Source organism: Carassius auratus, unplaced genomic scaffold, assembly GCF_003368295.1.
Source record: "Carassius auratus strain Wakin unplaced genomic scaffold, ASM336829v1 scaf_tig00217031, whole genome shotgun sequence".
NCBI lineage: Eukaryota > Metazoa > Chordata > Actinopteri > Cypriniformes > Cyprinidae > Carassius > Carassius auratus.
The window spans coordinates 240,872-265,810 of record NW_020528863.1 but is presented as its reverse complement, the minus strand read 5'-3'; the positions used below and the strand labels follow the sequence as shown (position 1 = coordinate 265,810).

The 24,939-nt window shown below is 38.9% G+C and overlaps 3 protein-coding genes across 5 annotated transcripts; 1 reads left to right on the top strand and 2 right to left on the bottom strand.

Moving 5' to 3' along the window:
• Positions 1–2,915: 2,915 nt before the first annotated feature.
• On the top strand, positions 2,916–9,305 carry sid4 (secreted immunoglobulin domain 4). 2 transcript variants are annotated; one of them, XM_026264723.1, is made up of 9 exons: positions 2,916–3,073; positions 4,346–4,492; positions 4,698–4,832; positions 5,638–5,810; positions 5,895–6,090; positions 7,081–7,191; positions 7,272–7,340; positions 8,116–8,382; positions 8,989–9,305. In XM_026264723.1, the coding sequence occupies exons 1-9, from the start codon at positions 3,025–3,027 to the stop codon at positions 8,991–8,993; spliced, it is 1,152 nt and encodes a 383-aa protein (XP_026120508.1). In that variant the 5' UTR covers positions 2,916–3,024; the 3' UTR covers positions 8,994–9,305. The 2 variants fall into 2 exon arrangements, with proteins under 2 accessions (XP_026120508.1, XP_026120507.1); XM_026264722.1 differs by lacking the exon at positions 2,916–3,073 and adding an exon at positions 4,206–4,252 and having other exon boundaries at positions 4,284–4,492.
• A 187-nt stretch (positions 9,306–9,492) lies between these two features.
• On the bottom strand, positions 9,493–15,552 carry LOC113099771 (zinc finger protein 2-like). Its single transcript, XM_026264717.1, has 5 exons — positions 15,408–15,552; positions 14,147–14,296; positions 13,663–13,830; positions 13,189–13,546; positions 9,493–10,773 (listed from the first exon to the last, which is right to left on the bottom strand). The coding sequence occupies exons 1-5, from the start codon at positions 15,522–15,524 to the stop codon at positions 9,626–9,628; spliced, it is 1,941 nt and encodes a 646-aa protein (XP_026120502.1). The 5' UTR covers positions 15,525–15,552; the 3' UTR covers positions 9,493–9,625.
• On the bottom strand, positions 14,538–24,524 carry LOC113099773 (zinc finger protein OZF-like). 2 transcript variants are annotated; one of them, XM_026264720.1, is made up of 4 exons: positions 24,280–24,524; positions 17,833–18,000; positions 17,335–17,686; positions 14,538–17,013 (listed from the first exon to the last, which is right to left on the bottom strand). In XM_026264720.1, exons 2-4 carry the CDS (start codon positions 17,998–18,000, stop codon positions 15,923–15,925), a joined length of 1,611 nt encoding a protein of 536 aa, XP_026120505.1. In that variant the 5' UTR covers positions 24,280–24,524; the 3' UTR covers positions 14,538–15,922. The 2 variants fall into 2 exon arrangements, with proteins under 2 accessions (XP_026120505.1, XP_026120504.1); XM_026264719.1 differs by lacking the exon at positions 24,280–24,524 and adding an exon at positions 18,479–18,766.
• Positions 24,525–24,939: the final 415 nt, after the last annotated feature.

Genomic DNA, 24,939 nt, shown 5'->3' with positions numbered 1-24,939 from the left:
CACACATTTAGCAATAATTGTTAGTTCTGTTTGTTCATTCAGGGTTAGCATCATCTGAGGTCCTCTGAGGGTCAGCATCATCTCTTCTCAGGTGTTCTGGATCCAGACTGGAGCTTGTTTAAATCCTAGTTACCACGGGATGTAAATCCCGTGGCGAAACATAGAAACAAAATACAGACATCATTAGCATAGCTGCTGATCCAACAAAGTAAAATTAGTTTAACCCAAGCTAATGAATAAAAATGCAACTTTGAACAGATGCAACTACACTCACAATTAAAAAGAAACATTATTCGAATGCTTGGCGAAAGAGATGTGTTTTTAATCTAGATTTAAACAGAGAGAGTGTGTCTGAACCCCGAACATTATCAGGAAGGCTATTCCAGAGTTTGGGAGCCAAATGTGAGAAAGCTCTACCTCCTTTAGTGGACTTTGTTATCCTAGGAACGACCAAAAGTCCAGCGTTTTGTGACCTTAGGGTGCGTGATGGGTTGTAGCGTGATAGAAGGCTAGTTAGGTACGCTGGAGCTAAACCATTTAGGGCCTTATAGGTAAGTAATGATAATTTGTAACTGATACGGAACTTAATAGGTAGCCAGTGCAGAGACTGTAAAATTGGGGTAATATGATCATATTTTCTTGACCTGGTAAGGACTCTAGCTGCTGCATTTTGGACGACCTGTAGCTTGTTTATTGAAGAAGCAGGACAACCACCTAGAAGTGCATTACAATAGTCCAGTCTAGAGGTCATGAATGCATGAACTAGCTTTTCTGCATCAGAAACAGATAACATGTTTCGTAGCTTGGCAATGTTTCTAAGATGGAAGAATGCAGTTTTTGTAACATTGGAAATATGATTTTCAAAAGACAAATTGCTGTCTAATATAACACCCAGATTTCTGACTGTAGAGGAAGTAACAGTACATCCGTCTAGTTGCAGATTGTAATCTACAAGATTCTGTGTAGTGTTTTTTGGTCCAATAATTAGTATCTCTGTCTTATCCGAATTTAATTGGAGAAAATTGTGTGTCATCCAATCTTTTACATTTTTAACACACTCTGTTAGCTTAGATAATTGGGAAGTTTCATCTGGTCTCGTTGAGATATATAGCTGAGTATCATCAGCATAACAGTGGAAGCTAATTCCGTATTTTCTAATAATATTACCAAGGGGCAACATATATATTGAAAATAGAAGGGGACCTAGGACGGATCCTTGTGGCACTCCATATTTTACTGATGATAAATGAGATGACTCCCCATTTAAGTAAACAAATTGCAGTAAAAGCAGTTTTATGTTTTTGCAAAAACTTTAGTTGAAACATTTGTAAATATACTGAATGATTAGACAGCAGTCATCACTTCATATCATTTAAGCTCCTTTATCTTTAATCGTTAGTTTTGTACCTTATTTAAAGCGATCCTTAGAACCTAGATGAAGACTGACTGGAAACGGCTCTTGGATTTACAGTATTCGCAGCTCAGTTTCATTTTCAGAAACGGTAAAAGTGCAGCCTGGTTCTGAACGAACAGTGAGACTGAAAACCTGTTTATCTAGTTTTCCTGCTTCTGCTGAAAGAAAACATGTCCCCTTTCCTCATTCCACGTTCACAAGCTCATATAGGGCTCATATACTCATATGTAGAACAGGCTCTGGTCTGCTCTCATCTAAACTATACCAATGATTAAACCTCCAAGAAACCTCTGCAGACACATGCTGCATGGAAAAAAGAAGAGAAAGAGAGCACCATAAAATTTTCACATCAACATAGAGTATAAATCTAATTCATATATTGACACATCATCTACACTGCTAAGTTGTGTTTACATCACTAATGGAGAATAAAATGTATAAAACACTCGTTAGTGCATGCTTCACCCTGATCTCAGTTTCCCAGATGTTCAGTCAGATCTTTATTTTTCTGAGAAGGTAAATGACCAGAAGGTGGCAACATCTTCAGAGCATCTGTTTGACTGAATCATCAATGAGTCTGTGAACGCTCCTGTTTAGATTAGAGAGTGATCTCTCACAACACACACACACACACACACAGGTTTCTCTTATTTGTAGGGGCTCTCCACAGGCGTAATGGTTTTAATACTAGACAAACTGTATTTTCTATCAGCTTACACCGACACACAGTTCATATTAAACTCATTTTATTAACCCTGGCATCATAAACATGGGTTTACACTTACAAATCATTCATAAATATATAAACGTGCTCACAGAATAGCTGAGATTTAGGTGAGTAATAATAATGATAATAATAATAGTCTACATAATTCAAAAAGTAGATTTCACATCTATTTCTTTTCATTTAAGTCTTACATAGACTTGTGTATTCAAACATATCATTTTAAAATCATATTTAAGGTCACCAATCAACAGTTGTTGGTAATTTACTTAATTTGTTGTGGTTTTCTAGTTCTTATTTCAACATAATAATCTATTACATGCAGTGTAAGAGCATCACATATCTGGTTTTGCTGTGCATATCTGTGTTTTATTGTAATGTCTGTCTTGAGTTAGTTTTTTTAGGTGTTGTTTTTTCTCTGCCAGAGTTAGACCTCAAACCTACACACTAAACGTTTATTTAGACAATGAAGATTTTATTTAAATGAAGACACACCAAAGACTTGCATTGTATTTATATAAAGAGAATTATAATTACTGTAGGCAAACCCAAACGTTACGCCTACCAGAAGACATTTAGCATTTCAGAATAAACTTCTGTGGTTGTTAAAAAGCGATAATTAACCGTACATGTCTGACATGTTTAGATGTGAAATGAGATGTTTTTGCAGCAGGAGGTATTCCATGCATGTAGGATTTTTAGGACGTGCACATAATTGTCTCCCACAAAGCCAAACATGACCCACAGAAACACAGTCTGAGCTATTGATGCCACACTGAGCGACTAGAACAGATAAGCTGTGTGTGTGTGTGTGTGTGTGTGTGTGTATAAAGACAGAGAGGAGTGTGAAACAGTGATCCAGACAGAGGAAGATCTCCAGTCCATCATGAAGGTCCACACCGCAGCCCTGCTTCTCTCTGCTGTCCTGCACACAGGTGAAAACACTTTAATCTGTCTTTAATACACTGTGGATATTGTTAATTATAATCATTCGGATGCCCAAATGTTAGTTTTTTAAAACTTAATTATTCATTTTATTCTGTGCTGTATCTTCAGTTTAACTTAAGTTAGTCCTTGTTGTTCATAAATCATTTTTGTTTGCATCTTTGAAAATGACTCGTTTCATTTGTTTATTGGCTTCAGTAGTAGTTTTAGTTTAGTTCAAACATCACTTGTAACACGGAGTCACACATTTTAATGGCACTTTATCAATAAACATTCAATCCTGTATTTATTTCTGTCCAAACTAAGTGAAAACTAATAACTTGTAGTGGTTTTCATCAAGGAGAGTAATCTTGTGTTCTCAGTTGTTTCTTCATCTGTGGCGTTGCATTGAGGTTTATTTATTTTCTCTGAAGCCATAGTTTTAATCACATTCATCCATTATTATAAGATCAGATGAGTATATCTGAGTTTTAAGGTGGTCACAGCCTTACATTTTTTATTAGATTTATTAAATGTGATCAAATCACAAGCTGTTAACGTTGTTACATAATTTAATTACAACATAAATGTAACGTTTATCTGTTACAGTTACTAAGAGAAGAAATGTGCATTTGAATTACTCTAATTTATGAAATTGTAAAGATTGCAAATATATATATATATATATAAATTATAAGCTTTGCCTGTTTTTGTTGTGCACTTCTCCTTCTGCCATTTAAAGGCAGGTATGTTTTATTTTATAAGAATTTTTTTTTTTTTTTTTCGAAGGCATTGTTAAATGCCAGGATTAGAATTTTTATTTTCTTTTTTTTAGCCATGTCTGTAAAATCTGTATTTATCCTCAGAAGGATCTGGAAGTAAAATGAGATGGTGAAGTCTGATTCTTTGGTGGCTGTGTTTTAAATTAAATTATTCTAATCTCAATCGAAGTGATGACGGATTTTGATCAGTAATCAGTGTTGAGCTCTACTGTAAAATAGGGTAACTTGTAATCTGTAACCTATTACATTTCCAGAGTAACCTCTCACAGTGTTTGTGATGGTGAAAGCATGATGTGAGGAGCTTGGTTGTGTTTGTTTACCAGAGAGGACTGAAGGTCAGCGAGAGAACGACAGGAGCACAGGGTTCATCTGACACATGAAATCAGCATTTCTGTTTCCTGAACTAGATCTTCTCAAACACGTGTCGTGTAACTTACAGTCAAGCAGTCGGTGGTGTGTGTGAAGCAGTGTGTGATTGTCCGTGTTGTTTGCTCCCGTCAGTATGGGGTCAGAGTCCCGTCGTGTCCGTCCGGCCGCGCACATCTGCTGTTAAACTGGGTGAGACGGTCAGCTTCCACTGCCGCGTGACCAGCGGATCACAGCCCGTCCAGCTGGAGTGGAAGAGGACCAACAGCCAGCCGCTGGGAGGTGCCTTCACATCACCGACAGCACAAACACTCACCAATACATCACTGATTCCCCACATCGCCCTGTGTATCATCAAAACTCAGAGATATTAATATACACTCAAACATTTTTATCAAACTCCTCCAAGAAATGAATCAATGATTTAGTCAGTGACAGGACAGCTGAAACGCCAGACTCCTGCTTTAATGGATGTATTTTGTCTCAGATAACGTGAAGCTTGGACCTGATGGAGCTGTTCTGACCATCACTAACGTCCGTGTCCGTAACCAGGGCGGGTATCGCTGCGTCGGGACCAATGCTCAGGGAAAAGGGACATTCACAGCTAATCTATCCATCAGACGTGAGTCCAGCGCGTGTTTATCTGTGTACACAGCCAATCTTTACCTGTCACTGTTCCAGCAGCTCCAGACAAAGCCATTATCAATGACAAAACCCAAGAGGATCATAAATATGTGCAAAAACACGAATGAAAACAGAGAGTAAATACAGATTTAATCAAGAATACTATTTGTGAGCTACACAACTTTTAAGTGAAGTTTCTCTCTAGAACACGCAGTCTTACCAGATTCAGTTCTGGAGCGTGAATGTGGAAACCCAAGAGAAGCATGTTGCGTTTTTTGTTGTTTTGTCAAAATAGCTATCCAATTAGATGATGTAGGGGAAGAAATCAAGGTAATACTCAAATGAAATAAAAATTAAACTGATAAACTAACCTGAACGATATCTAAACCACAGAACAACATAATTAAACTGTGGATTCTTCCAAGCTAAGTGGATGTTGGTCAGGGTTCTCCCGCAGAACTGGGCTACTTTTAAACTGTGGCCGTGGGTTGATTTCCCTCCAAGGGGGCTGATGGTTTAACATTTGGTATAAATTACATTTGACTGTTCTACCAATGATAAAACTGTGGTAGATGTTAAGTTTTGTGAAGGAGGCATACTGGTAAGGAGCCCTTGAGCAGCTGATATATTGGTTTTCAACAGTGACTGTACAATATAGGTATGGGATTGCATATTTAAGAGTTTGATTTCTGGGATATGGTCAGTGGGCGACGCTTGGGCTATTTCTGAGTGGCCATTGTGCTAGTTTTGTTACGCAGACCTGGCTACCCTGATGTAGTATCAGTGTGTGGTTGTTGACGCAGAGCCTCCGAAGGTGCAGGTGACGCCGTCCGGGCCGCTGTCGGTTCGCGCGGGTGACAGCGTGACTCTGGAGTGCAGTGTCACAGGGAAGCCCCGCCCCTCCATCAGCTGGACCAAACAGGGGAGCGACACCGAGCTCGTTTCCACAACAACAGACACTACAGCATCATTACAGGTGCTTCAGTATTCACCGATTCAGCGTTACGGGTTTCTGCCAGATCTGCACGCCTCACCTTTATCTGTTTCTCGCCCGCTAAAGGTGACAGTGATGTCAGCAGAGGATGCTGGGTTATATGTGTGCCACGCTCAGAGCAGGGAGGGGCTTGCTGAGGGGCGGGTGGAGCTCAGGCTGGAGGGCGGAGCCACTGCTGGAGCATTTCCCCAGGCCTCGGTTACAGAAACAGATCTAACAGCCGTGGAGGGTCAGAGCATCAGCATGCACTGCCACGCCACCGGTAAACACACACACACACACACACACACACACACACACACACACACACACACACAGAGAGACACAGAGACAGAGACATCTAAAACAAAACAAGTTTACCAAATAAGCCAGGTTTACTTCAGTTAGTCTGACTTATTGTCCATTGATCTGGTTCAAAATAAGTGAGACTAACTGAAATAAGCCTGGCTTATTTGGTAAACTTGTTTTGTGAAACCGGCCATTAAAGTCTGTGAAATTAAAGTAAAAAAAAAAAATCAGTTCTTCTGTATTGTGTAGGGCGGGAACTTTGTTTCTATCCATCATTTGATGTGGGTGTCACATTCAGAAATAGATGCCACATTTATGGATGTTACGTAATAACGCAGCGGTAAAAGCTTGAATTTCCAGCTAAATCCTACCTGTACCACTCAAATTAGTAAATATTATTAAAAGCCAACCATTTTGAATCAGGCTAAAGTAAGTTCACTGGCTGGTTATGTACTTGCTCGAATACTGATTTCGGATCATTTTTAACCAAAAAACCAAAAGCATCTTTGACTACAATAAACTGGGGTCAAAACATTAAAAAAAATCCATTAAAAATGACATAATTTTAAAAACATGACAGATTTAGGAAAAAATGGCATTTGATTGTCAAAAAAAATTAACTGATTTTAATTTTTGAAACACGGATGCATTGATGTTTGCAAAATAAACATGAGTTATAATGTTGATATTGTGAATATAAATTTTGAGGCAAATTTAAAAATGCCAAAAGCTTTTGTTTATAGAAACATGCCTGACATCTGTCACATCTGATTTTGTAAGCAGCAAAAATTAATCTGAGAGTGGACCACAATCAGAAACATGTTTAGGTTTGCTGAAATCGGATTGGATGGCGTGTTTTTGGAGGGCGGGGTTAGCTACAGAGCTTACAGCAGTCTAAGTTAAGGTTTACAGGTCTATGTAATTAGGTTTATTCATCATCTCATCATTCTTCTGTTCTTCCCAGGTTCACCTACTCCAGTCATCTCCTGGTCGAAGCTGCGGGCGCCGCTGCCGTGGCAACACAAGGTGACCGGCGGGAGTCTGACCCTCAGTAACGTGGGTCGACAGGACTCAGGTACAGCTGCTCTGCCAACATGAAGAACCATGTCTAATGTTACCTAATACTGGACTCAGCTAGGTCTCTGTGTGTGTCAGGCCAGTACATCTGTAACGCCACGAGCGCCCTGGGCTTCAGCGAGGCCTACGTGCAGCTGGAGGTGGACTGTGAGTGACAGAAACACGCTCTTATCTCTGCTGACCTTGTCGTCGCAGACAGACGTTTACATTTGAGTCAGATGGTCACAGGTCAGTGCAAACGTTGACTTCGTCAGGCTCAGAGTCAGCCGCGGTCACTGGACTTCAGTCGTATTCTGAGAACTCTGAAAAAGAGCAGCAGAAGTCATCAGGTGGAGTTTAGTTTCTGAGAATGACTGCGTTTGATAGCAGCGTCAGACTAATGCAATCACACACAGTCAGGGAACGCATTAATCAATCAAAATTAATCATTAATCAAACCGTTTTCATGAGAATGCATGTTCACAGTCACATTTCACAACACACACAAAAATAAATAAATAAAAATAAAGATTCTGCAAAAAGAAAATTAAGCCAGTTTTAAAACACTGGGATATTACTTTTTTTTATGACATTTAAAAATAATACAATACCCATTATTATTATTATAATCTTTAATTAATTTACATATTTTTATGACTGTTAAAAGACAATATAATAATACACAGATTTTACACATTATGAACACATTTTGATTATTGCTTTGTGAATGTATTTATAAAGAACTACAATACAGTAAATAATACTGCACATAAAATGTTATAAAAATCCAAAATCCAAAAATTTTTTTTGACAGCAATGGAAATAAGATTTTTTATTTTTTGGCCAAAATAACTGATATGATCGTAATTTCCCGTTTACTGGATCTTGCTGTGAGATAGAGATAGCCATGTTCTGAACCCATCCCTCTGTGTCCGGTCCTCAGCGCCTCCGTACGCCACCACACTGACGGAGGAGACTGTGGCTCGTCCCGGTGACGCTCTGCGTCTGCAGTGTCTCGCTCACGGCTCCCATCCAATCCGCTTCCGCTGGACACGTGTGGGCGGAGCCTCCATGTCGCCGGGGGCGGAGACTACCAAAGACGGCATGCTGAAGATTGCGCAACTGAAAGTAACGGACAGCGGCACCTATAAGTGTGTGGCGACCAATCACGTGGGCTCCAGTGAAGCGATGGCAAAAGTCACTGTGAGAGGTGCGTCAAAAAGAGATTGCCTTGTCCAAATACCCACAACTTTGTCCTTGGCCACTAATTGATCTGCTACTATCCGTCCTGTGCCCTGAAATTGAGCAGCGCTCTCTCTATCATTACTAGACACGCCCCCTTACTGCTGATTGACTTACAAGTGTGTTTTGGGACTTGATGTTTTTCAAAAGTCACTTAGGCCCATTTACACTGCATGGTTCAAATGACCCAATTCCGATTTTTTCCTCTCATGTGGCACAGATCGGATATGACCGGTGAACGTGTAAGCAGGTAAAAACCGAATGGCTCATGGCTACAGTGCCAACGTAAGATAAAAAGCTTAAAAAACGAATAGGCTACAAAGCAAAACACTATAATTTGATTTGCATCATCTACCATCAAGACCAGCAGTGTAAATGCAGCCTAGTGCACCTTTAAAACCTATACTCCACTGACATCCACTCTTTGCAGTCTTGTCTTTTAGTGGCTTTGGGGAAGATTTTAAAAATATATTCATTAAATGGAAATCACTAGCACTCCATTAATTGGTTAACATAATAGTGTTGTTGTCATTAAATCCTAATTTCTTCCCTCTCTGCTTTTACCTCCCAACAGCTTAATCACAGACCTGCTGATTGTAAAAATCTACCCATTAATTATGAGGACATTTGAGACTTCAGACCTACAAGACGATGAAGCTCAGAGACCAAACAAACGTGAAGTCTTGCAATGGTGTTCAGAACATCAGAAAACATGTTTCGTCTGTTTATATTCTGCTATTTTAAATCTTTCTCAAATGGCACAATGGAAAGATGCTTTCACTTTGGTATTCAAGTCAAATAAACACATAATAAAAAGTTAATAATAAAAACTGTGATTATATTCCATTGAATTGCCACAAGATTACAAAAAAATAAAGAATCTAAAACTGACAGTGTATGAAAAATTATTTAAAGAAAAAAAAATACTTTTCTGTTGATGAAGACATTAAGTTATGACACTTGCAGGATGTTTTAAGCATACAAAATCAGTTAAAGTCAGTTCATTGTTTACTCAGTGAAGTCATTTTCCTGCTAAATTCAAAAATCCAATATCAGACAATCTACACATTACAGTCAATTTTACATCCAAATTATTTATTTCTACCCAGTAAATAACATTCAAGAGACATTTCAGTTTAAGGGTTATTTTCTAAAACCTAAAAATAATGTTCCTGTGGCACTACATTTTTACACAACCTTAAATTTTGAAGCTACGATGATTCTGGAGCAGCGTGTTTCTTCTTGTGGGTCTGTAAACCCCATTTATAAGTGAATCTCTCTCCGCAGATGGAACAGCAGTAAGGTTTCTCTCCTGTATGTATTCGTTCATGGATCTTCAGGGAATTTGATATAGCAAAAGTCTTTTCACAAAGTGAGCATTTGAAAGGTTTTTCTCCTGTATGAGTCCTCTGGTGCACTTTTAAGTAACTTTGGCTATAAAAACTCTTTGAACAATCACTACAAGGATAAGGTCTTTCTCCTGTGTGAATTCTCTGATGAACTTTTAAAGAAAATGAACTAGTAAAGCTCTTCCCGCAGTCGGAGCACAGGTACGGTTTCTCTCCGGTGTGAGTCCGCTCATGGGTTATCATGTGACTCAAATGACGGAAACGTTTCTCGCAGTGTGAACACTGAAACGGTTTGTCATCAGAGTGTATTTTTTTGTGAAAATTCAGAGAACCTGAGCTCACAAAACGTTTTCCACACTCAGTGCACTGATACGGTCTCTCATTGGTGTGCAAACGCACATGTTTCTTCAGACTAGATGCCTCGCTGAAGCTCTTCTCGCAGTGAGGGCACTTGTAAGGCTTTTCACCCGTGTGGATTCGCTTATGACGAGAAAGATTTTGCTTGGTGTTGAACAACTTGCCACATTCACTGCACGGAAACGGTCTCTCGTTGGTGTGTGTAAATAGATGGTCTTTCAGGTTTGATGCCTGTCTAAAGCGCTTCTCACATTGAGGGCACTTGTATGGCTTTTCACCCGTGTGGATCCTCTTATGAATAGTAAGATTACCATTGTTGTGGAAAAACTTGTTACATTCATTGCACTGGAAAGACCTTTCCTCATGTGTCTTCATATGAACTTTCATATTATAAGTAGTGGTGAAAAAATCCTTCTTGCACTGTTCGCAGTGAAACTCCTTCACTTTGTGCTCTTTTGAATGAAGTGTTCTCTCTTTGCAGGTCGGAAAACTGATGTCACATCTCTTGCTAATGAAGTCTTTCTGTTCTGTGTCTTTTTTCTTATGTCTCACTGAATGACCGTGTTTGCTGAATGTCTTTCCACAGTCCGTCACTGTGCATTGCTCTTTGGATGTAGATGCAGTTTCTCCAGCAGAAGACGAACCAGCATTGTCTGAATGGAACAAAATTTTCATTAAAAAATGTAACATTTTCTTTAAACTCGACAGCTGAACAATCCATCAAAATAAGTGTGATTTAAATGCAAAGTCTGATGTGTGGCAGTGTTGCCAGACTGGGTCGACCATTTCAGGCAAAAAAGCTAACCAAAATATGGGAAGCCATATTTACATTAGCCAAACTCTGTTTTATGTGTTATTTTTAACAAGCCATATTACAGATGTGTGGTCAGATTTAAATTGAACTGCAGTGCAAGTATGTGCCAAGCAGTGGGTGCACAATAGTACGGTTCGATTTTTTACCATGAACCGATACACACCTAAAATAGGTGTCCACACAAAAAAATATAAAAATTAAAATTACTTAAGGAGCCATTGGTTCCCAAAAGAAAGAAAACTAGGCGTAAAATTATTTATTTTAGGTTTCACAGAATAAACACGTTTTATTTTTTCAACACTAACATTTCAGTAATGTTTTGTGTGTTTATGTCTCATCTTTTTATGCCTTGATGAGTTCCTCTTTAATTATCTTGGGAACTAAGGTTCACTTTAAGTGGGAACTAAACACCTTTTCCAACTTGAGAACTGTATACAATCAAAGAATTGTTTATTTCACAGAATCTGTGCCAATGTTGAGCGAGCTCTGTTCAACCAGCTCTCTCTGTACAGAACAACCTCCTGGACAGCAACCAATCTGGCTTCAAAAATGGCCACTCAACTGAGACTGCCCTGCACTCAGTTACTGAAGCCCTGCGACTGGCAAGAGCAGCTTCAAAATCCTCAGTACTCATCTTACTGGACCTGTCTGCTGCTTTTGACACTGTTAATCACCAGATTCTCCTGTCTACCCTCAGAAAGATGGGCATCTCTGGAACTGCACTCCTGTGGTTTAAGTTTTACCTCTCAGAAAGATCCTTCAGAGTGTGTTGGAGGGGCGATGTTTCTAAGTTACAACAACTTGCTACTGGGGTTCCTCAAGGCTTAGTACTTGGACCACTTCTCTTCTTCATCTACATCAGGGCTATTCAAATCTTGCACTGGAGGGCCAATGCGGTGCAGAGTTTGGCTCCAACCCCGATCAAAGTCACCTGCCTGTAATTTTCTAATGATCCCAAAAACATTGATTAGCATGCTCAGGTGTGTTTGATTTGGGTTGGAGCCCAACTCTGAACCGCATTGGCCCTCAAGGGCAAGATTTTAATAGCCCTGATCTAAATTATACCATTAGGATCTGTCATTCATGGCTTTTCTTATCACTGCTATGCTGATGACACTCAACTCTACTTCTCATTTCCAACCAGATGACCCAACGGTAGCTGCTCGTCTGAGTGACATATATAAATGTATATATATAAAGTTTTGATTTGCCTTATACAACATCAGGAAGATTAGACCGTTCCTGTCAGAGCAAGCCACCCAACTTTTTGTCCAAGCTCTTGTTCTCTCCAGACTGGACTATCGAACCTCTGCAACTGATCCAGAATACAGCAGCTCACGTTACTCCTCTGCTCATCAGGTTACACTGGCTACCAGTAGCCACTCTCATCAAATTCAAGGTACTGATGCTTGCCTACAAGATGATCACTGGCACCGCACCAACATACCTAAACTCACTGGTTAAATCTTATGCAACCTCCAGAAGTTTGCGCTCTGCAAGTGAACGACGCCTTGTGGTGCCATCCCAAAGAGGCTCAAAATCACTCTCACGGACCTTTTCGTTGACTTTTGGACTTGAGCTGGAGCTGGAGGAATGACCTCCCAATCTCAATTCCAACAGCTGAATCTTTACTCATTTTCATTATCATGTAGACAACAGGTTAAGTAAAAATATAAATATGGAATATATCAGAAATTTTGCAACTTTGTAGTTATTTTTTTTTCTAGCTGACTGATGATATGGATGCAGAATGTTTATTCTGAGGTAAATGATTGTTACGTGGCATTGTTTCACAAGATGTATAAGTTTTCTGCAGTTTGAACCACTGAATAAGCACTTACCTGAAACCTTTCATTAAGTTGTACTGTAGGCTCTCATAAAATAAAATACTTTTTGATGTTCATTCATGTTATAGAAGTGAAGTGAAAGATAAATTAGGATGATCATACCATACATTAACAGAAAACAGCATATAAATTAAAGATACAATTTTTTAAACAAATTTTGCACATTAGTTGTACACGAAATAGACACTTCTTCTCTGCACTTGTACTTGCACGTCTCTGTCATTTTCCTTTCTCTAAAAAAGGAACATTTTAAAGTCAATTTAAGTTCATTTATACAGTCACCAGTGGTGCCATCAGCAAAAAGTTAATTTGCAAATTAACATTTTTGGTATTTTTGCCTGGAGCCCTGTAGTACCTACACAATATGTAAGTCTGTATATCATGGTCATAAAAAGAAAAAAACATACCTAAAGGAACAAAGTCACCATCATCATCATCACCATCTTCATCATCTTCCCCATTCTCCCCCTCCTCATCAGTGTGTTGTTGTTGTTTTTCTGCGGTGGTTTCTTCTCCTCTGCTCTCGATCAGGTTCCTGCAGTCCACCAGTTTGACGGAGCACATCTTCGGCGGCATCTGCTGTTCTCCAGCGTTACAGTCAGAGGTTTGATCAGTGGATTCATGATCCTGAGCGTCAGTATAACAGAGTAAAGTGAGGCTGAGCTCTGAGTCCTGTGTGTCTCTGGATCTCTGATCTCTGACGCTCCAGACTGAATCCTGAGCTTCTGTCCCATCAGTCTCACGCACCCAAACCTGCTCCACATCCTGACAAACACAATCAGTAATATATCTAGTGAGAGTATGATTAACAATAAGACATTGATTCACACAACTATCAGTCCATATTAGCAGCTAAAGATGAAATGAAGATCTGTTCAAACCTCTCTGTTCAGTTTGTCTCCTCTTTCTCTCAGCTTTGCCTCCAGTGAAGCCACCTCTTTCTTCAGCTGACAGATTTCTGTGATGAAATCCTCAATATCCAGCATGGACAGATCAGTTCCTACTGATTTACAGCAGACCACATCCACCTGCGCTTTCATGCTCAACATCTGAACACAAACACTTCATTATTACAAGATACATTCATATGAACTGACACTGATTTAGCATCAAAATGATTGTTTACATCTGTACGAACAAGAGCTGAACTACCTAGAATTGACTCTTTATTAAATAAAATAACATTTCAGAGAATATTCATAAATGTTTATTTCAGATGTGTTTTGTGTCAATATTGAGCCAGTCAAACCTAGACATACCTCAGATATTTCAGATTTCTACACTATAGAGACAGAGAAATAACCATGTCCACGAATAAACAGCTAAACACATTAATGATGGAAAACGGATTAATTAGACACTTACCCTTTGAGAGCTCCGGTCCAGTCGCGTTTCTTTCTTCACTGGTTTTCCCGCTGAACTAAAGGTCGTCAGAGCGCCTCCTACAGTACGAGCGATAGAGATGAAGAGAAGAGAAGACGCTTCGGCAGGTGTGTGTTTCACCAAACCTAATATCTTTAATTAAAAAAAAAAAAAACTCTGTATTTCAGTGGCGTTGACAACATTGATAGAATACATATATTAATATTATATATAATTTTTAAATAAAGTAATCAATCATGTTAGTCAACTGGTCAATCAAAATGACCGTTAATTTTTGAATAACTCCAGTTCGCGGCTTTCTGGAGGACGGGACAAGAGAAAGCGCGCGCAGAATCAGAGAAACGCAGTGAAGAGATTAACACAACAGAGAGAACACTGTAAACTTGAATTTTTATTTGTATTACACTGCTTTACTGTAGGCTATGCTGAGATGTTATATGGTTACTATAGAAAATAGTACAGGCTTTAATCCCATTGCGTACAGTTAATATTCATTGTGCTGTAGCTGATTAAAGTCTCAATGAAATCAAAATTGAAGTAAACATTTTTATATAGCCTTAAGGTTATCTATAACCTTGTGTGCTCCAAAACAACGACAAAGCATTAACATAAGCATTAACTTAGTCTCTCATTTCCAACAATATGAATCAACAATTTTGATGACTTCCCTCTGTAGTTCAGCTTCTCATCCAACTTTCTGTCCAATCAAATGCTCTCTAGAATATGTGGTAAACAAAACCATGGTTAATTTGTGGAGTCTGTAAAGACATATATTGTTGAATGGCACCAGTGGTACCCTTTCACCGATATATCAATCCTCAGCAAGATTATGATCACTGTTTTGCCTTAGTAACAATTTCAAATTGATAATCTGGATGTCACAGGCAATCAAATGTGGATCTACCGGACTCAATGACTCCGGGCCAAGCCAAACAGAGATAAGAGCAGGCTGGAGCAAAGTGACTGAGGCCAATAAGGGTCATTAGATGTCATCATGTTTTTCAGGAATTATTTAATAACTGGTAAAATAATTAGTCCTCATCAACTGTGATTAAAAACCCATAAACACACACAAAACCTTTGCATTGTTTGAAATCACCCCATATTACCTTAATCACTATTAAACCAATTGAAGGAGTTAATTCAAACACTGAGAGGTATGGAAGGGTTTGTTAATCATGTGAATCTTAACTGCCATTCCCAGCAGAGCTGTAAGATTAAAATAATAATAATAATTCCTTACATTTATATAGCACTTTTCTAGGCACTCAAAGCGCTTTACATAGTCAGGGGGTCTCTCCTCATCCACCAGATAAAAGATGTATCTAGAACTGTCAAAGAAACTTGCATGTATAAACATGGTTCAGCTGCAGATGCCATCTTCTTGCGAGACATAGGAATTAACTTGGCTCGATCCTTACAGAGCATTTTGAGTTTTCACTAGATGTTGGTGTACATCAGTTGTACACTCATTATTGCAGTGCATTGTGGGATTGAATGAGCACACTGAGTAAAGTCCACTGTCTTCTCAAATAGTGTCCTATTCAAGGGTATAGTGGTGATTCTGGACAGAGCTATTGATGAGATGCTTCAGATGTGTTTAATTACGCTTGGAGCTAAACTCTGCAGGACAGCGGCCCTCCAGGAGCAGGTTTGAGTTTGTTCTAGGGACATTCTTGCTATAGGTTTTACTTTTTACAACCATACAACCATACATTCCTGTGTTTTAGAGAATCTAAAAATAATTACAAGAAGAAGCTATGATGATTCTGGAGCAGCGTGCTTCTTCTTGTGGGTCTGAAAACCCCATTTAAAAGCGAATCTCTCTCCGCAGATGGAGCAGCAGTAAGGTTTCTCGCCTGTATGTATTCGTTCATGGACATTTTTGACACATCCTCGGATGAAAGTCTTGTCACAATATGAGCATTTAAAAGGTTTTTCTCCCGTATGAGTCCTCCGGTGCACTTTTAAGTCATTTGCGTTAATAAAACCCTTCCCACAATCACTACAAGGATAAGGTCTTTCTCCGGTGTGACTTCTCTGATGAATTTTGAAAGCAAATGACCTAGCAAAGCTCTTCCCACAGTCAGAGCACAGGTACGGTTTCTCTCCGGTGTGAATCCTCTCATGGGTTTTCATTAAACTCAAAAGATGGAAACGTTTCTCACAGTGTGAACACTGATACGGTTTGTCATCAGAGTGCATTTTATGGTGTAACTTTAGAGAAGCTGTGCTCATAAAAGGTTTTCCACATTCACTGCACTGATACGGATTGTCATTGCTGTGCTTGAGTAGATGTGTCTTCAGACTAGATCCCTGGGTGAAGCTCTTCTCACATTGAGGACACTGATGCGGTCTCTCGTTGGTGTGCAAGAGTAAATGGTTCTTCAGATGCGTACCCTGGTTAAAACTTTTCTCGCATTTAGGGCACTGATACGGTTTTTCACCTGTGTGAATTCTCATATGAACTGAAAGATCTCGTTTGTTCCGGAAATACTTGTTGCATTCATTGCACTGAAGAGTCTTTTCTTCATGTGTCTTTATATGAGCTCTCATACTATAAAGAGTGTTAAAAAAATCCTTCCCGCACTGTTCGCAGTGAAACTCCTTCTTCACGCTGTGCTCTTTTGAATGAACGGTTCTCTCTTTGAAGGTTGGAAAACTGATGTTGCAGATCTTGCAGCTGTAGTCATTATGTTCGGTGTGTTTTTTCTTTCTGGTATGTCTTGTTAAATTACACTGTTTGCTGAATGTTTTTCCACAGGTGGCACAGGAGAAACCCTTCTTTGTCTTTTGGTCTTTCGATGTAGATGCAGTTTCACCATCAGGAGATAAACCAGCATTGTTATCTGAAATAAACAAAAATGTGCATAAGATGAATATTATTCTACAACTTTGAGTGGAATAATCAGCCAAAATAAATTGATATATGTCATATGATTGTCAAACTGCAAAGGCTGTGATTTAAATAAATACACAATCTGATGTGTGACGCACTGATAGTTCATACACATGCAGCTAATGGTGTTTTTCTAAGTGTCTCAAATTTGCAGAAATCACAACAAATACTGCTGCACATGAATTTAGGTCTGTATATGCATAACACTTTTTATAAATGAACACCAGTTTTGTTTATTCTGCATTTCTGGTCATAAAAGGAAGAAACATACCTGAAGGAACAAAGTCACCATCGTCAACATCATCATTATTCTCAGTACAATCATCACCATCTTCATCTTCCTCCCCATTATTCTCCTCCTCCTCTTCCTCATCAGTGTGTTGTTGTTGTTTCTCTGCGGTGGTTTCTTCTCCTCTGCTCTCGATCAGGTTCCTGCAGTCCACCAGTTTGACGGAGCACATCTTCAGCGGCGTCTGCAGCATCTGCTGTTCTCCAGCGTTACAGTCAGAGGTTTGATCAGTGGATTCATGATCCTGAGCGTCAGTATAACAGAGCAAAGTGAGACTCAGATCTGAGTCCTGTGTTACTCTGGATCTCTGATCTCTGACGCTCCAGACTGAATCCTGAAGAAAACAAAGATATATCAGCTGAATCTGACACTGTAACCACGAGTTGACTTGGGGAACTTAATTAGAAATGAAAAGTCACATCTTCACTGAACAAACCAACAGTGATTGCAGCTAAAGATGAAATGAAGATCTGTTCAAACCTCTCTGTTCAGTTTGTCTCCTCTTTCTCTCAGCTTTGCCTCCAGTGAAGCCACCTCTTTCTTCAGCTGACAGATTTCTGTGATGAAATCCTCAATATCCAGCATGGACAGATCAGTTCCTACTGATTTACAGCAGACCACATCCACCTGCGCTTTCATGCTCAACATCTGAACACAAAAACTTCATGGTTATTAAGAGAAACATTTATAATGAATCAACACTGATTTAAACTCAAAATGATTGTTTACATATATGACTGAACAAGAGATGAACTACCTAGAACTTTTTAAAGAATAACATGTCTGAGAATATTCACTATCTTGATCCAGTACAAAGCTCGCTGGACATGATTATCAGATATCGGATATTTTCAAATTCATAGTAATTTATCCTTAAACTTTAGAACCGTATACTGAGAATTAACCATTGTGTTGGTACATAAACGGTTTCGTTTCAAAAGAGAATGAATATTATCAAATGTTACAAGTGATTTGTTATGGTTACTTTAGTAAAACCGTCCTTATTTTTCATGTTGCTAGCAGCGATGAAACTTCATTCATAAAAATACTAGCGATAGAAAATAACCAGATCACGCACATTAACAGCCAAAACACATAAATAAAGTCAAATGGATTCAACACTTACTGTCTAAAGCTCAGTCTCCTTTCTTTCTTCTACAGTGGTTCTTCTTCGTTTGGTTTCATGGCGGGTGTTGAACAAACTTTATTGGTCATACCGCCACCTACTGTGATGGAGTGTGTAGAAAATGGAAAGTTTCTCACCTAAAGCCAATATTCTCGTACTCCACAATTCGAAAGAAATACCAAGATTGCACTTATACGCTTTTTTCCTGCATTCGGACCATCTTTCAGAAAACTAGAACATTGTAATTCAGAACATGTTCCACTGATTCATCTGTTAAACACACGAAGACCAGTATTATGTTTCCTTATAGACATTTCAACGGCATCAACATAAACAAACGTTAATGCGCGTGAGCGCTTTTGTGGACCTAACTTAACTTCCGGTAGACTCCTAATAGAATCAATAACAACAGCCAAGTCCCTCTAGAGTAGATATTTTTTGATAACAAACAAAATGTGTTTTCTGTGTGGATCAGGCGGACTTAATGAAAATGCTAATTCATTATTTGCCAGCAGGAGATGTTTTAAAGCATAGACAAAGCGTGAGAAATAGAAGTTTCCCCAGTAACAGCTGTAAACAAAGCAGAGCTGGTACGCTCACACGCTGCTTTATCACGCATATAACATGCAAGTCTTCTTTCAGAAATACAGCGATATAAAAACACCCGTGCCTCATTTTGATATTTAAACATAAATGTAAGGAATTATTATTACGTTACGTACTGCACGTACTGCTCAGTGTAATATTTATTCTTGGATCAACCATTAAGGATTCTTTAGCCATTTCATCTACCTCTACATTACCTTGAATTCCCACAGGTGCTGGTACCCATATAAACAAGAGTAATTATCCCTATCTGTTTAATACTGTATAGTGTAATCATGATTAAGGAAAAAAAAAAATAATAATAATAATAATTTCTATTTCATTGCCATGATTGTAAACACATAAGAACCGCCACTGAGAATATTTTTTTACTTTATTCAGTCTTACTTCATATACCCTGTGTTCCTTTAATTTATTGAGCAGTGTATAAACCTTAATAAAACAATGTGATAATCAAATAAAAATGAATATATGGCTGCATAATATTATACTGTAGACACACTGGACCAATGGTTTAAAAAATGGATGTATGATTCAGTTACAGCTGCTGCCATCTGGACGAAACACACCAGTTAATTTGACACAACCCTCACAATGCATTATGGGTATTTGCTAGCTGTTGGTGTACATCAGTTATTTCTGTGCATTGTGGGATTGATTGAGCGTGCTCAAAATCCACTGTGGTTTCGGATGCCATTTCAAATAGGTTACCTGCTTCAGGTGTGTTTACTTTTGGTCGAAGCTAAACTCTGCAGGACAGAGGCCCTCAAGGAGCAGGTTTAGGCATCCCTGTCCTAAAGAAACCCACAAAACAACATTACGTCACTGTGTTTTGAAAACCATAAAAATAATTACGTGAAGAAGCTATGATGATTCTGGAGCAGTGTGTTTCTTCTTGTGGCTCTGAAAACCCCATTTAAAAGAAAATCTCTCTCCGCAGATGAAACAGCAGTAAGGTTTCTCTCCTGTATGTATTCGTTCATGGGTCTTCAGGGAAGTTGATACGGCGAAAGTCTTGTCACAGAGTGAGCATTTAAAAGGTTTTTCTCTTGTATGAGTCCTCCGGTGTAGCTTTAAGTCACTTAGTTTATAGAAACTCTTTGAACAATCACTACAAGGATAAGGTCTTTCTCCTGTGTGAATTCTCTGATGAACTTTGAAAGAAAATGAACTACCGAAGCTCTTCCCACAGTCGGAGCACAGGAAAGGTTTCTCTCCGGTGTGAATCCTCTCATGAGTTTTTCTGTAACCTGTATGATAGAAACGTTTCTCACAGTGTGAACACTGATAACGTTTGTCATCAGAGTGCATTTTTTGGTGTAACTTTAGAGAAGCTGTGCTTATCAAATGTTTTCCGCTTGTTACACTCATTGCACTGAAGAGACTTTTCTTTGTGTGTCTTTATATGAGTTCTCATATTATAAGGAGTTGTGAAAAATTCCTTCCCGCACTGTTCACAGCGAAACTCCTTCTTCACACGGTGCTCTTTTGAATGAACGGTTCTCTCTTTGAACGTCGGAAAACTGATGTTGCAGATCTTGCAGCTGTAGTTTGTCTGTTTTGTGTGTTTTCTTTGATGTCGCATTAAATCAGCCTCTTTGCTGATTTTTTTCCCACAGTCGGTCACTGTCCTTTGCTCTTTAGATGTAGATCCAGTTTGTCCATCGGAACATGAAATAGCGCTGTCATCTGAAAATTGCCATAAATTAAATTTTCTTTAAGTTCTACAGCTGAAAATAACCAAAACAATCTAAGGTTTTTATTTAGCACAGTGGCTAAATTAACAAATTACCAGACGTTACCTGATTCAAATATTCCACCAACGTTTAATAGTACTGACTTTATGAATTTCTTCACAGATAAAATAGATAACATTAGAAATAAAATAGCAAATGTAGATTCTACAGCGTCTAACACTTCAGTTTCATCCATCGCACCCAAAGATAAACTGCAGTACTTTACAAATATACGACAGGAAGAGCTAAATAAACTTATCACTTTATCTAAACCAACAACGTTTATTAGATCCTGTACCCACTAAATTACTCAAAGATTTGTTACCTGTAGCCGAAGAACCACTTCTCAATATCATTAACTCGTCGTTATCTTGAAAGCTACAGACCGGTATCCCTTCTTCCATTCATTGCAAAGACACTTGAGCGAGCTGTGTTCAACCAGCTTTCTATGTTCCTTGTACAGAACAACCTCGTGGACAGCAACCAATCTGGCTTCAAAAGTGGCCACTCAACTGAGACTGCTCTGCTCTCGGTTACTGAAGCCCTGCGACTGGCAAGAGCAGCTTCAAAATCCTCGGTACCCATCTTACTGGACCGGTCTGCTGCTTTTGACACTGTTAATCACCAGATTCTCCTGTCTACCCTCAGAAAGATGGGCATCTCTGGAACTGCACTCCTGTGGGTTAAGACTACTTCTCCGACAGATCCTTCAGTGTGTCTTGGAGGGGTGATGTTTCTAAGTCACACCACCTTGCTACTGGGGTTCCTCAAGGCTCAGTACTTGGACCACTTCTCTTCTCCATCTACATGACATCATTAGGATCTGTCATTCAGAAGCATGGCTTTTCTTATCACTGCTACGCTGATGACACCCAACTCTACTTCTCATTCCAGCCAGATGACCCGACGGTAGCTGCTCGCATTTCAGCCTGTCTGAGTGACATTTCTAGCTGGATGAATGACCTTGAGCTTAACCTTACGAAGACAGAACTCCTAGTGATTCCAGCTAACCCATTGCTTCATCACAACTTCTCTATACAGCTGGGCTCATCAACAATTACTCCTTCGAGGACAGCCAGAAACCTAGGAGTTGTAATGGATCATCAGTTAAGCTTCACAGACCACATTTTACAACGACCCGGTCCTGCAGGTTTGCCTTATACAAAATTAGGAAGATTAGACCCTTCCTGTCAGAGCAAGCAACCCAACTTCTTGTGCAAGCTCTTGTTCTCTCCAGACTGGACTATTGTAATACTCTCCTGGCGGGCCTTCCTGCATGTACTGTCAAGCCTCTGCAATTGATCCAGAATGCAGCAGCGAGGGTTGTCTTCAATGAGCCAAAAAAGCTCACATTACTCCTCTCCTCATCAGGCTACACTGGCTACCAGTAGTCGCTCGCATCAAATTCAAGGTACTGATGCTTGATGAGTCTTTACTCATTTTCAAGAAACATCTAAAGACTCATCTTTTTCGCCTGCACTTAATCAACTAACTCTAGCACTTCTCCTTTTCTTGTATCTTCATTTATAAAAACAAAACAAAAAAAAAAACCTGCCTATGCGTTTCCATACTAGACTAACTGAGACTTGTCATGGCACTTGTATACTGTTGTTTTTCTCTTGTTGACCTGACTGCTTCTATTGTTCTCATTTGTAAGTCTCTTTGGAAAAAAGCGTCTGCTAAATGATTAAATGTAATGTAAAATGTAGATCCTACCTGTCCGATCGCTACCATTTTGTTTACTTAAATGGGGAGTCATCTCATTTATCATTAGTAAAATATGGAGTGCCACAAGGATCCGTCCTAGGTCCCCTTCTATTTTCAATATACATGTTGCCCCTTGGTAATATTATTAGAAAATACGGAATTAGCTTCCACTGTTATGCTGATGATACTCAGCTATATATCTCAACGAGACCAGATGAAACCTCTAAATTATCTAAGCTAACAGTGTGTTAAAAATGTAAAAGATTGGATGACAAATTATTTTCTCCAATTAGATTTGGATAAGACAGAGATATTAATTATTGGACCAAAAAACACTACACAGAATCTTGTAGATTACAATCTGCAACTAGACGGATGTACTGTTACTTCCTCTACAGTCAGAAATCTGGGTGTTATATTAGACAGCAACTTGTCTTTTGAAAAAAATATTTCCCATATTACAAAAACTGCATTCTTCCATCTTAGAAACAATGCCAAGCTACTAAACATGTTATCTGTTTCTGATGAAGAAAAGCTAGTTCATTCATATATGACTTCTAGACTGGACTATTGTAATGCACTTCTAGGTGGTTGTCCTGCTTCTTCAATAAACAAGCTACAAGTAGTCCAAAATGCAGCAGCTAGAGCCCTTACCAGGTCAGGAAAATATCGTATTTTTCGGACTATAAGTCGCACCTGAGTATAAGTTGCATCAGTCCAAAAATATGTCATGATGAGGAAAAAAAACGTATATAAGTCGCACTGGACTATAAGTCACATTTATTTAGAACCAAGAGAAAACATTACCATCTACAGCCACGAGAGGGCGCTCTATGCTGCTCAGTGTAGACTACAGGAGCACTGAGCAGCATAGAGAACCCTCTCGTGGCTGTAGACGGTAATGTTTTCTCTTAGTTCATGTCTCTTAGTTCATTTCTCTTGGTTCATGTCAAATTAATTTTGATAAATAAGTCGCACCTGACTATAAGTCGCAATACCAGCCAAACTATGAAAAAAAGTGTGACTTATAGTCCGGAAAATATGGTACCCCAATTTTACTGTCTCTGCACTGGCTACCTATTAAGTTCATTATCAGTTACAAATTATCATTACTTACCTATAAGGCCCTAAATGGTTTAGCTCCTGCATACCTAACTAGCCTTCTACCACGTTACAATCCATCACACTCCCTAAGGTCACAAAACACTGGACTTTTGGCAGTTCCTAGGATAGCAAAGTCCACTAAAGAGGCAGAGCTTTTTCACATTTGGCTCCCAAACTCTGGAATAGCCTTCCCGATAACGTTCGGGGTTCAGATTCACTCTCTCTGTTTAAATCTAGATTAAAAACGCATCACTTTCGCCAAGCATATGAATAATGTATCTTAAATTGTGATTGTAGTTGCATCTGATCAAAGGTGTTACGTAGCACAGAAATTGAATATTATAAAATGTTATGTTATATTGCATAATGGGTATACATGATATCCTGTCTGATTTATATGCACTTCTCCATAAACTCTGACAACTTTAAACACATGTACCACTGAAAATTATAAACATAAAAGCTATTGATTTCGACCAATATCATAGTAGTAGAACATTAGGACATTTATGGTTACTGTAGTAAAACAGTCGTTATTTTTCATAAAGATAGCGGGCTTCATTCATAAAAACACTAGCGATAGAAAAATAACCACATGCACATAAACAGCTAAAAGACATGAAAAATGAAACAAGATTAAACACGTACCGTCTGAGTGCTCCGTCTCCTTTCTTCAGTGATTTTACCGGTGAATAAAGATGAAAGTCACAGCGCCACCAACAGTACGAGCGGAGAAGAAAAAACGCTTCTGTGGAGGGCACCAAACCTGATTATTTTATTTAAAAAACACTGTTTATCAGTGGAGTTGCCAAGTGTTGGATATAATATATCCATCTCATATTATTAAATAAAGTCGTCGATCATAGTCAGCTGGTCAATCAAAATGACCGTTAATTTTTGAATAACTCCAGTTGGCGGCTTTCTGGTTTTCTTTAGACTCGTCGGCAATGCTGACCTCATACGTCATCCACCCAAAACTGCTTCTGTGTACAACTGTTGGCGCAAGCTACATACAAGTGACTATTACTTTTTTTATATATATGGATATTCATTGAACATTGAGTCGCAACACCTGCTGATGCAAGCATTCACTTACAGTCTATTGTTTTCCACCAATATAATTAAACAATTCTGAAATCGATCACTTGATCACAGAATTATTATTTTCTGTATGGTGAATGGCATCTAGTGCACTATGTAGGGGATAGGGAAAGATCCTGAAAGTGTACGCTTTTGACTGGGGTTAAATGAAGTCTGGTTTGGTGTTAGTGTTGCAGAAGAACACACACATATCACTGGGGCTGGAGC